The sequence below is a fragment of the Delphinapterus leucas genome, chromosome X (genome assembly GCF_059928025.1).
Source record: "Delphinapterus leucas isolate spDelLeu-1000000601 "Yukka" chromosome X, BTC_Dleu_Yukka2, whole genome shotgun sequence".
In the NCBI taxonomy this organism is placed as follows: domain Eukaryota; kingdom Metazoa; phylum Chordata; class Mammalia; order Artiodactyla; family Monodontidae; genus Delphinapterus; species Delphinapterus leucas.
Window position 1 is genome coordinate 100186690 of NC_143150.1, and position 13224 is coordinate 100199913.

The 13224-nt window shown below is 38.4% G+C and overlaps 1 protein-coding gene across 15 annotated transcripts in view; it reads right to left on the minus strand.

Moving 5' to 3' along the window:
- The window catches only part of PRRG1 (proline rich and Gla domain 1), a 229482-nt gene that overhangs the window by 53689 nt on the left and 162569 nt on the right, over nucleotides 1-13224 (minus strand). For 5 of the 15 annotated variants that reach the window (XM_089905003.1, XM_089905001.1, XM_089905005.1 and 2 more), the window contains exons 3-4: nucleotides 9997-11781; nucleotides 9344-9436 (exon numbers count right to left, since the gene is read on the minus strand). The exons of 7 other annotated variants lie outside the window; for them this stretch is intronic. In XM_089905003.1, coding sequence (XP_089761129.1) covers nucleotides 9344-9347 — 4 coding nt within the window. In that variant the 5' untranslated portion in view covers nucleotides 9348-9436; nucleotides 9997-11781. The remainder of the gene's footprint in view (nucleotides 1-9343; nucleotides 9437-9996; nucleotides 11782-13224) is intronic. 3 more of the 15 variants (XM_089905008.1, XM_089905007.1, XM_089905006.1) reach the window with 2 other exon arrangements.

Here is a 13224-nt window from a genome sequence, read left to right on the forward strand (position 1 = left end):
AAAATATGGAAAGTTAGTAAACAAGATGAAATCTGCTGGATACTCTTTAGAAAACATAGCCAACACCCTAAACCTCTTTCTCTAGGTCAGCAAAGTGACATTCAGCTCTCAACCACCAATCTGCTGTCTTCCTCGTCATGTGAGTGTGTCCTTTCAGTAGCAGTTGCCCTGGGCAGGGACAACGACATGATTAACGATGTTATATCCAGACTTTAGCACATTTCTGCCAACCATGGGTGTTTAAATATAGCAATAATGATACCAGTACTTGTGCTCATTACTGTAAGAGGATGCCCCCAGGCGTTCTGCTGTTGGACAGCAGCAATGAGATCAAAATCCAGTCTGTGGACTATCAGTCTTTGTCCCCCTAACTAAAAAAAAAATAAAATTCCAATTGACCTAATAGAAACCCAGAGAACACTTACTTGTATGAAAGGAAGAGTTGACAAAATAATATCAAGAAATTAAGACAAATCTGGCCATAATTCATTCCAAGGGATATTAGTAATAATTTTGTTCTAAATGCACTTAAATATATTTTGACACTTTAATATATTTAACCCCACTTCAATGTCCTTCAGAAAAAGAAAATTGTTCTGCATGACTTACAGGGGCATTTCATAGAAACATTCAAAATGCACATTTATGATACCCAGTAAAATAAGGCAATGGTTATATGCATACTCATGGGGAATTAATTTTTTTTACATACAGATTCATTTTAAACTATACTTCAATTACATTTTTCTAAAACTGTCCTGCTTATTTGGAGAGATAAATAGAATGCTACCAGAATTTAATCTTTGCTAATGCAAAGAAATTACAAAATTCCCTAATCTTAAAGACCTCTGACATGAGAGAAGGCGCATTACAGATCCTTCAAGATGTAGTTAAAAAAAAAAAAAGTCTACATTTTGCAAAAAACATTTTGAAGTAAAATGAAAACCGGTAAATGCTCTTTTAAAAATGGCCACAATAGCAATGAATTTAAGGTTTACCTCGTTTTAGAAATGTGTATTTCACTTCATAGAAGATATGGATTCATTACTTAGGATTCTTTAAAGTATCCAAATTGATACCAATTAGATGGCTACACTGAAAACTACAGTAGGCCTTCCATAAGTGTTTCCTTCCTTCTGTACTTCAGAAGGGTAACCATCAATAAAAATTAATCACACAGTCATAAAATATCATTAGAAGAAATCTTAAAAAATAAAAAAATAAAAGGATGCTATTGAGTGGGAGAGTAATAGTAGAATTTTCTATCAGTGCTTTTCACAGTTTAGCAGCATCAGAATCCCATGCTGGACTTATCACACAGATTGCTGGGCCGACCTCCCAGAGCCTCTGATTTCATAGGTCTCGGGTAGGGCCAAGAAGCTGCATTTCTAGTAAGATCCCAGGTAACACTGGTGCTGCTGGTCCCACTCCCACAGTTTGAAACCACTATTCAAATGGGAGCTCCTTAGAAAACTAGTTCTGAGGAAGGTGTTTATGGAATGCTGGGATTAACAAATTTAAAAAAGATCTTTTACTGCATGACTTTTCAGGACCCTTAATATGCATTTAATATATATTTTAAATCTCCGGAAAACGAACATGACACAGGCATATTTGACTATGGAGCCCCTTTTCAAGGAACATTTCACTGAATTAACAACTTCCTAGCCATTGGTTTTATTTATGCCATGACAAACAATTCTCTTCCATATAATAGGCCAACTAATTCATGAAGACAGTAACTGATTTCTCTTGAGGCTTCTCTTTTCTAGGATAAACATGTCTAGTTCCTTCATCTGTTGGTCATATAAAATAGATAGGAGTCTCCGTACCGTCTTTACTTCATGAAATATTGTATTCTACACTCAGTGTGGTCTGACAAGTAAAACACTGATCAGGGCTATTGGCTTCCTTGTTTCTAAACACAACAGATATGTCAATAAAGTCTAACGCATCTTTGGCTTTTGGGACAGTTTTCTTGAAAATAAGCCAATCAGTAATAATGTATTTTAAGCTTTTAAGAGGAAAAAAGAAACCTAAATTCTCCTAAGAGAAAATGTTATATACACTATCTCCATAAAGGGGTGAAGGAAAGCAGCTAACTCTTGAAACCAGAAAGCAGGCTAATTCAGAAGGTTAAGCAACTATAAGGTAATATAGCAAGACACAGCCCTTCTTATTCCAGCCTAATCAAATTACCAAGAGCATTCCACAAACACCTTCTGTGTATTTTCTTGTACTGGGAGGCAACATGATATAATACAGAGAACTCTAGATGGAATAAGCTGGCAAGCAGATTTTATCTCACCTGCCAAATGTGCTCACTTAGAAGATACCACCTAGAGTAAGAGTCTGACCAGTAGGAAAGATACTGTTACAGATTAGTTCCGTCTGCCATATATTAGGGAATAGGAAGTTGTGGCAGAGTATTTGCTGTTCCTCATCAAGGTAATTTGGAAATCTCATGGGTGATACCAGAATTGGGATTCTTTCTATGTGGAAACAAAATAAAGAGAAAGGTGGCAGCTTGGACCTATAGGATAAGATCAGACTATTTCTTCCTAAAACACTGGGCAGTTTCCACAATGCTAGGGCTTGTGTTTGGACTTAATGTTTGAAACTAAAGTTGATTACTTCCCTCTACCTCCTTCTCATCAAAATGTGTGAGTTGGGCTTCCCTGGTGGCGCAGTGGTTGAGAGTCCGCCTGCCGATGCAGGGGACGCGGGTTCGTGCCCCGGTCCGGGAAGATCCCACATGTCGCGGAGTGGCTGGGCCCGTGAGCCATGGCCGCTGAGCCTGCGCGTCCAGAGCCTGTGCTCCGCAATGGGAGAGGCCACAACAGTGAGAGGCCCGTGTACCGCAAAAAAAAAAAAAAAAAAAAAAGGTGTGAGTTACCCCACAGCTGTCCAGAATCATGTGTATGCCTTCATCAGAGATTACATGATGTGGCAAGTATACAGACTGTAAATTTACTTTGAGAACACAACACTAAGGTATTAATCAAACATGTTATTTTCTCATTAAAGGACATAAAGAAAAACCTAAGCTGTTTTCTTTAGATTCAGTTAGGAAACACCCTTACTATATTTAAACTCTAAGTCTGGTAAACACATAAACGACCACAAAATAAGTATATTAATTCAAAAAACGTAACTACTTTTTCATAATTTCAAAATAAATAGCTCTCGCCCATGCTTTCTCTTCAAAAGAATAAAGATAAATGAAATAAGATAGGTTCTCAAGTAACTCTCTAAATTACTGCCTTAAACCGAAATATGTAGTCATGTTATATATTTTTAATGCATTGCAGCATACTAAAACTGACATTTTAATGCCAAAAATCTTTATCTAGGCAAAATCATGTCCATACATTTGCTGAAAAACAGCAGATGGTAAGGCCTGAAAATTAACAGCCCACATGGAAAATCTCTACTCCACTTATCTAATCAGTTCTCTAATCTTGGGTCTGGATTCATTGAAATAGTCATTATTTAAAGTTGCAAATGTTTACATTTTTCTTTTAAGTGAACAAAATTCCTTCTTTAGGACATATTTACTGAACACAGACTATGTACAATGAGATCATGACAAGTCACAAAGATGAGTAGGAGACTGCCTTTGACCTCAGGGTTCTTCAGTGCAAGAGATAATGAAGATAAAAGAGATACAAAAACAGCTCTAACACAAGATGAACAAGGTAGATGCTCTTTGAGGTCAGCAGGCAGGCGTACTTCTACTGGGTAGGTGTGTTTCGGGATGGGAGAGGGACCTGGAGAAGGGCAAGTAAAAAGTATATTTGCGCTGGCCTTTTAAAAATTGGCAGGATTGGGGCATGCAAAGATGGTGAGGAAAGACATCCTAGGAAGACAAAACAGTGAGTGAGGGCCTGAAACTGAATAAACCTATGGCCATAAATGAGGAATATGAGCTGGTCAGTAGGGCCAGAGTACACGATTCAAAAGAGGAAGAGAGGGAGATGAAACTGGAAAGGGGCCTGATAGCCATGTCATGGAGGCATTTAATGTTAGGCTAAGATATTTAAACTATTCGACAGCATTCAAGAGTTTAAACCGATACTTCGTGGAGAATAACCTAGAAAAATGTATAAGTACAACAGATTTGGGGGTAGGATGAAGAGAAAATGGAGGAATAAAGGCAGGAAAAAGGCTACTTACAACAGACCAGGTTAAGAAATAATGAGATCATGCATTAGAATGGTGGCAATAGGAAGGGAAAGAAAGGGACAGATGTGAAATATGGGTGATCTCTTTGGCCACTACACCCATCATGTACCTTATTCCTCAGTCAAACCAAATCTTACCATCCTTCATATAGGTTCTTTTATGCCTCCATAATTCTGTACCTAATATTTCCTCTGCCTAGCAAACTCCTATTCCATTCAGATGTAAAATCCTCTAAAAACCTTCCCCAGATTGTACTCCCCACTTCGTTAGACAGAGCTGCTATAGACTCTCAGTATTTACGTATACTTCAATTATAGCAATTAACTAAACTATATTGTAATTTTATTAAAATTTTTGGTATGCCTATCTGGTTCCCCCTCAAGACTTGAGGGCAGGGCCCATGTATTATTAATATTTTGATCCAACATCTGTCTTTCATAATACCTAGTAAAGACCTTGGTACAGTACATGATTCAATAAGCGTGGAATAAAGGAAAAGGCAGAATGGGAGAAACTTGATATCTGAATGACTAGAAGCTGGGAAGCCATGGACCATGCCTCTAATTATGAGGCAGCATCGCAAACTTAATATATGATTATGAAATCAATACATTCACTGCAAAGTTTCTAGGGAGACAGCACTTGAATATCCTTTTGCAAGAGAAACTACCTTTTGAAATTTGTACAGTACTTCTGTTTGGGCTCCGCTTGGAGCACGTTTTTTGTTGTTCTGAAAGAACCATTGATTTGCCGTAATACTTATGTAGAGGGAGAGTAGCTGGACAACTACTGTTGTGGGAAGAGGGCACAGCCAGATGCTTTTTGGCTTGGCAAGGAACTAGCACCTTGGCTCTCCAGGGTGCTGCAGTGAATTCATGAAGAATGTGCAGGATATTTTACATTTCTGGAGAAATGCATTGATACTTAACATCTGTTGGACACCACACAAACTATGAGCTTAAGGTAATTCACAGTTTCATTATTAGATAGTTCTACATTCCTTTCCTTTGTGAAACTGGATTTTCGGCTACGATTTTTAAAAAAAAGAGCTGTGTTTGACAAGAAGTGAGGTTTGAGAAGTGCGGTGCCCAACAGGTACACACATCCAATTAGTAAGTAACTGCATGGCTATTTAAGATAGAAATATCGAAACAAAGCAAGTCACATGAGTGTTTTTGGTTTCCTAGTGCATTTATAAAAGCTACGTTTACACTATACTATAGACTACTAAGTATGCAATAGCATTATGCCTTTAAAAAGCAATGTGCATACCTTAATTAGAAAATACTTTATTGCTAAAAATGCTAACTATTACCTGACAACACAGGGTTGTCACAAACCTTCAATTTGTAAAAAAACACAATATTTGCAAAGTGCAATAAAAGGAGGTATGCCTCGGGCTTCCCTGGTGACGCAGTGGTTGAAAGTCTGCCTGCCGATGCAGGGGACGCAGGTTCGTGCCCCGGTCCGGGAAGATTCCACATGCCGCAGAGCGGCTGGGCCCGTGAGCCATGGCCGCTGAGCCTGTGCATCTGGAGCCTGTGCTCTGCGACGGGACAGGCCACAACAGTGAGAGGCCCGCATACCGCAAAAAAAAAGGAGGTATGTCTGTATTATTTTTTCAAATGGCTACCAAGCTGTCAGGATATAAATACCTATTAAGTTGTTTGGACCTAATTACTTAATAAATGGAACTATTAGGCATTTCTTTTGGCCTACGGCTGCTGTGAAAAAGTCTCTGCAGTAACTAAGGGCACCTTAAACTCAGAAAGTTTGGGAACCTCTGACCTAGGGGTTCTAGAGGCTGATGGAGTCCTGCCACTGCTCTCCCAAATACATCTGACACACCATGCTTGAATGGGCTGGGAAGTTCCTTCTCTGAGGAAGGGAACTGAAATCCCTTTTGAAAGTTTACAGTTACTGAAACCTGTCACATGGGTTTACTGTGGCCCTGATAAGAGCTAGCAGGAAAAGAATACAGTACAGTCCCCCCGCATCCAGTCACACCCCTCAATTGTAGGTTATCCTAAGGTCTCCCTCAATTAGCCACTCTGGTTCTGTGAGCTTGCCTGGGAAAGAGGCCAGGGAGATGAAAATGAAACAACAGGGTCACTAGGTAGCCGGAACACCGGGCAATCGGGCCTCCTGTGTTATGGAGCAAGCACAGGTGAGTGAAATGCTGGGTGGAAAGGTGCCCTACTCTTTTCCTGGCGCTGCTGGTAATTACTACCAGCCAAGCAAAGGCAACCTATGCCACAGTTCACAAAGTGACTCCTCTACTGTCCTTGGAATTGTCCTGGGTACCAGAAAGCCTGGTTTGAGTGCCCTGGTTTTAATGTAAGACTATACGCCGGCAACAACAGCAAGAACATGAAGAGCAAGAGAGAATGGGGACTTCCTACAAATGCACCTAGCATTCCATTATCTTTCTTCAGTGCAGGAGGCAGGGCATACTCCTCTGTTTGTGGGAGAGGGTGAGCTTCATGTCCTACTACTCTGCCATCTTGATTGCTCCTCCCAGGGCGTACTCCTCTAGACCTAAGGTGCAACCCTAGAGTTCTTCAATTTCCCATGGGAATAGGGTTGGTCAGGGAAGGAAGACAGACATTCTCATATTTCCAGGGGCTGTGGCTATTTAATCTGAGTAACAAATGTGATCTCATTGGTATTCCAAGCTTGTTAAATGGTACACATCAGTTATGCATTTAGACAGTAAGAAAACGTTGTTAAAGCAAACAGCTATGTGAGGAAAGCAAGAACCCTACACTTCCCTTCCTCATCCATAAAATTGGAATAACAGCACCGACATCATAGTTATAAATGAGGTAATGGACATAAAGTGCTTTGCTCAGAGCTTGGCAAAAAATGGAGCTCAATAAACAAGAGTGTGATTTGTTGTCACCATGACAGCTGTCATGGTGGCAGTTACTCCATTAAAGGAAAAACAAGAGATTTACCAAGATGATAAAAAAAATACACTTAGAAAATAAAGAATAAATTATAAAGGATAGGGTTAGCTTTCAGTCAGTCTGTATGTTTAACTCCAGAGATGCCTAGAAGTTTGGTCCCCTTGGTCAAGATTGGGATGAAATGTACTAGCTTTATAAAGTGCTGTTTAAAGCCCTTGGGGGCACTCTGTACTAGCTTGCCTACACTGTTGATTGAAAATGTACAGATTGATGGCTTGCACTGATGGTATGCAGCCTAATTTCATCTGTATGACCATTGGGTATCAAAGATTCTCAGTAAACATGTGCCTTGGCTTCCCTGAGTCCAAGGTTATCTTGCATGTATCTCGACTGTTCACAATTAGAAGAAAAAGCCTGCCCTGTGTGACTAAAAATGGCCTTAGGAGCCATCTTTCTCCTGCTGCACCATATCTTTAGCCATTATTAAAGCCTTATGAGAGTCTCATAGGTCCTTTCAATTAGCTAATGTTGAATAGTGCCTACTTTGATGAGCCATAAATATTTTGAGGATATCATGAGATTTAAAAATTTCAGAAGTTCTTCAGAATGTAAATTAAGGACTATCTCTGGTCCTTATTTAGAAGGACTTGATTTTGTAAGAAACTCATAAGCAAGTATCCTTTACCATACCTTATATGTTTACTTTTATTAACTTCAACTTTGATTAAATGTATGCTGATAGTCTATCATCATGAGAATTTTAATAATAGATCACAAAGAAGCTCTTAAGAAGGACAGATTAAGAAATGAGAATCATACACATGACAGATATATATGTTCAGTTAATCATGAATGAGTAGCTATAACAAAATATACTAAATCATTTTCCATTGATACTTGGGTTATTTGATAGTTCAGGTAGCTATTCAATATTTGACATAATCACTGTGGATATTAAGGACAGTAAGACATGATTTATGCAGAAGTCACTCAAATAAATCCAGTCTCATAAAACTTAGAAACAAAAGATGACCAAGGTCATGCATTATAACTTATCTTATGTTTTACCTACAGGGGAGCCTCAGCTCCCTTAGACTAATCAAGGATCAATTTACTCAACCCTCATCCACGAGCCTGGCTATAAGACTTGAAAGCCTCATTGCACATTAAAGCTGAGAAGTAGAAGGGACTAGGGGTGGGCTGAACTAGACCAACACACTGACAGCAACAAGAAGTGAAAGCTGATGAATCTGAAGACAAGAGGAAAGACAGACAGAAGGCCCTTTGAGGGTTATTTAGAGTAGGTCCTAACCCTGCTCACACTAACAGCTCCCAAAGCTGTAGGCATCAATGATTATGTTTATGATGGTGAACCTGAGTCACCAAGAAAGGACCACATGATGTTCACGATGTTGTTTAAGAAGGTAGTAAGGTATATGATCTATTTTAGAACTAGTTCCATAAAAATAGTTTTTAAAAAGTTTTTTCTTAACAATTAAAAAAGGTGAGCATGAGCAGTCTGCAAAATGTATTTTTTCAAGTGGAAAGTTCATTCCTAGACAGTGTTGTGTAAATGTTGGTGTGCCACAGACTGAAACTACATAATGAGTCCACATGCTAACCAGGAAGCTGTTTCTTTTCTGAATAAATCTCTAATATCTTGTTTAGTTGTGAATTTCTCATAAAAGACTGCATAAGATGCTAAGCTATCCACTTATTTGAGCCTTCTGTTAGTCATATGAAAACTGCCTTTTGAGGCTATCTTGTTGAAGTCTGAGAAAGCCAATATCCGTTCACCACTTTCACTAACCCTTTATTGAAACAAATGAAACTGCAGGCAAAGAGAAGAGTATGGTAGGGTGAAAAGGTCCCGAATTTGTAGTCAGGTATGCAGATTCCTGTCCAGCTCTGGCACTAACCTGGCTGCATGATTCTGCATTTGTTGCTTAATTTATCTGGGCCTGTCTCCTAATTTGTGAACCTAAGGTGTTGTATATATATGATTTCTTAGGTCCTTTGAGTTGTAACTGTGAAGTTCTATACTTGGAAAGATTTTTGTTAAGTGGGAGTAGTGTATCACATCCAAATTCTTTGGGGATATGAACACACTATTTTTCAGCCAAGCAACCACCATCCCACAAACCAACCAAAAAAAACAAACAAACAAGAAGCAAAAATCAACAAGAAGCACACTAAATCCTGTGCTCAGATTTATATACTATAAAAGAAAATCTTATGAAGTGTCATACTCATAATTCTTTGTTTTCTTGCTTCTAAGCCATTTTGATACCATCATTTACTCAGTTGTGCGTGCATACGATGCCTTCAAGGTTTTTTTCCTGCTGAAATGGGTATTAAATAGGCATTTCTTATCAGACTGATGGATATAACTTTCCCTAGAAAAACAAAGTCTCACTAGAATTCTAAAGTGACATTTCACCTCCTAAAAACCAATATTATGCAAAATAAAAAGATCCTATTTGGATTATCTTTATCTTAGTTAGGGAGGTGGAAAAATCAGATTATTTCCCAATTGTATTTCACCACTGTAACCTATTTGTGGAAATTAAAGGTTAATTTTTTCATAGCAGGTAGGTTTATAATTCAGAATTTGTTGTACAGTGGTGCTCATGTGCCCAAACAGGTTGTCACAAACTTACAGCTTAGTTAGAATGGCATGTAGTTTATGTATTCACAGGAATTAGGAAGCTGAAACCCACTCAAGGACTGAGATATTTGAAAAATAATGTGAAGTTACAGGACTGAGCTAGTTAGAGTGGGGAGTCTCAGGGTTTGAGAGAAGAAGTAATTAATATCTTTAATATCCTGAACCTGCTTCTTAAGGACAATGTAGTGGTTATGATCACTAACTAAAACTTAAAAAAAGATATCTTTGTGCTACCGGAGGTATGCAGTGAAACGCCAGATGATAACAGGCAGGTTTCCTGGAATAACTGTGGAGAAAATGCCAGAAATGGATTTCTATAAGAGAGAAGACAAAACAGGTAACGTACGTCTATAAAGCCAATATTTTTTTAAAACAAAACAAATATGGTTCCCCCCTGCCGACTGGGTCTTGCTAACTCAATATGGTTTTCTTAAAAGCCAAATTTTACATCAAATATTCAGATGTCTCTTGTCTAACAATTTTACGCTTTGCAAGGAATAATGAGATACAGAGAAAAGATCTAATAGATTCTCCCATAAAGGAAGGTAAAAGGCCAAATTTTCTTTGAAGGAGTTTTACAATTCATAACGCCTTATCAAAAAGAATTCTTCATGAAATAAGGATGACAGCAATCAAGTTAATAGCAATTGCAATAACTGGTTTAAATGTACGGTATGGTACTCTAACACATGATATTTATAGACTAGGGGCTGTGCCTTACCCACAGGAAACAAACAAATATGGAATTAGAAAATGGTCTAATTTGCACAAAATTAAGCACACGATCAGGTGGAATCATGAAAACACGGGAATTCCAAAGATAGGTATTTCTCCTATCACTAGTGCCTCAACTATTATCAACAAGAATATCATTAGTCTTAGAGTTTATAGTTGTCACGACCATAAAACTTTGTTTTTAGCTTATGGATCTGATTTACACTGATTACAGTTCTGTCCCATATGGAAGAAAATGGAAACAACTATAACAATCACCATTTAAATGGGGGGAAAGGCATGTAGAGAGACTCAGCAAATGTGAAATATAGTTTTAAATACATAGCTCTATGTTATAATCAATGCTTCACAATCTGTCAACATAGACAGTATGGTATTATCTATGTGATAGTTAGCTGTAGTCTAGATGTTAGGAGTGAATAATTGTTCTAATAGAACACATACTACATTTAATCAAAAAGCCACATTTCAGAGGTGGTTGTTCAGACAGCGTTCAAAGATAGTATTCAGCTATCTTTCTCTTCTGTGCACAAACAGCAGAGCATGGTGGACTTCAGAAATGGCGTCTCATTGACAAATTAGTGCCTTTGTTAATTAGCACATGGATTTCAGAAATGACTTTTCGCTGGTGAAATCAATGTTATTTATATGTGAATCTGCTCTAGAAATGATAGAATTCAAACCTTCGCTTGCTCTGTCTGAAGGGGAGGTACTACATACCAGGAGCTCTCTTTTCCTCCCCTTCTCTCATAGTGGCTCCTCAGGGGCCCCTTTAGAAAACCTGGCGCTTCACTGAGCAACACTGGAAACCACTGATCCATCTCAATCCCTTCATTTTACACTGAAATCCAGAGGTTAAGTGACTTATCCAAGGACACAGCTGCTTGATTACAGGACCAGGACTGCACCTTGGTTTCTAGAACCATAATGGAAGAAAATTTCACATACTGCGGTATGGGAAAGTCATTCTGGCTTATATATGATTTAACTCGAACTTTATGCTAACTAAAACTGCCTGTTTGTGGCCTATCAAACATGCATTGTACAGCTGCCTTAATCCTTAAAGAAAAGGGTGCACTGGCCAGAAGTAAAAAATGTCCATGTTAAAAATAAAGGTGAAATGCCTCCCTTCCTGGGTCGCCAATGCTGGTATGCCTTCAGTGATAAGACTCCCTTCCCAGGTGCCAAGGCCATACTGAATCCTTGTGTATATGCTGATTTGTTGTGGCTGTTGTTTTGAAATCTTGAAGGAATGGATCCCTGACTTCTTTGATGTTCTTTGTTCTGAAAAGATATAAAACTGTGCTGAAAACCATGCTTCTTCAGACTAGTTCCTCAGAGTTACCTGAGCTGCTGTCTACTGGGCTTCAGTTCTTAGTTTGGCTCAAATAAAACTTCTTTCTGTTCCTATCATAGATCAGTTTATTGATTATTTCTGTTGACAACCATATGCATTTGTCCCTCGGTAGCCATGGGGGATTCATTCCAGAACCCCCTATGGATACCAAATTCTGCAGATTCTCAAGTCCCTTATGTGAAATGGCATAGTATTTGCATATAACCTATGCACATCCTCTCATATACTATAAATCATCTCTACATTACTTATAATAACTAATACAATGTAAGTGATACATAAATAGTTGGAAACACAATGTAAATTCTATGTAAATAGTTGCTGGCATGCAGCAAATTCAAGTTTCACTTTTTTGACCTTTCTGGAATTTTTACTTTTTTCCGATATTTTTGATCCATGGTTGGTTGAATCCATGTATGTGGAACCTGTGGATACCTGAAGACACAGAGGGCCAACTCTAGTGCTCTCCTTTAGACCTGAATTACTTCTATGAAAATCATAATATGTTAATTATGGCTTATCTCTAAAGATTTCCTTCCCTTTATTCTAAATCAGTGGTTTTCAGTCTTGGGAGACATCGCACCCCAGGGAACATTTGGCAGTGTCTGGATACATTTTTGATTCTCACAACTTGGGGGGTAGGTGCCACTGGCATGTAGTGGGGAGAGGCCCCACAACAAAGACTGACCTGGCCCCAAATGTCAACAGTCACTCCTACATGTATGCCCCAAAGAACTGAGAACAGATACTCAAACAAAAACTTGTACGTTCACGGTAGCACTATTTCGAATAGCCAAAGGGTGGAAACAACACAAATGTCCACCAACTGATGAATGACTAATCACATTGTAGTATATTCACACAATGGGATATTATTCAGCCATAAAAAGGAATAAGGTACTAATACAATGTGGATAAACCTAAAAACCATTATGCTACATGAAAAGAGCCAGACACAACAAAAGGGCACATATTGTATTATTCCATTTAAATGAAATATCCAGGATAGGTAAATCCATAGAGCTAGAAATCAGATCACAGGTTGCCAGGGCCTGGGAAGGGAGAAACAGAGACTGTTTAATGGGTAGAGGGTCTCCCTTGGAGGTGATGGAAATGTTTTGGTACAAGATAGTTGTACAACACTGTGACTGTACAAATGCCACTAAACTGCACACTTTAAAATGGTCAATTCTATGTTATGTGAATTGTTTTGCCTATATTACGTGTTTTGCCTCAATTTTAAAAAAAAAATGTCAATAGTGCTAAGGTTGAGAAACCATTCTAAACTTACGTACCAAAGTTATTTTCTTCTTGAATAGGTAAAAGGCAAAGAGGATTCCATCAAAGACAAAAAGCATCAAGCACTATAA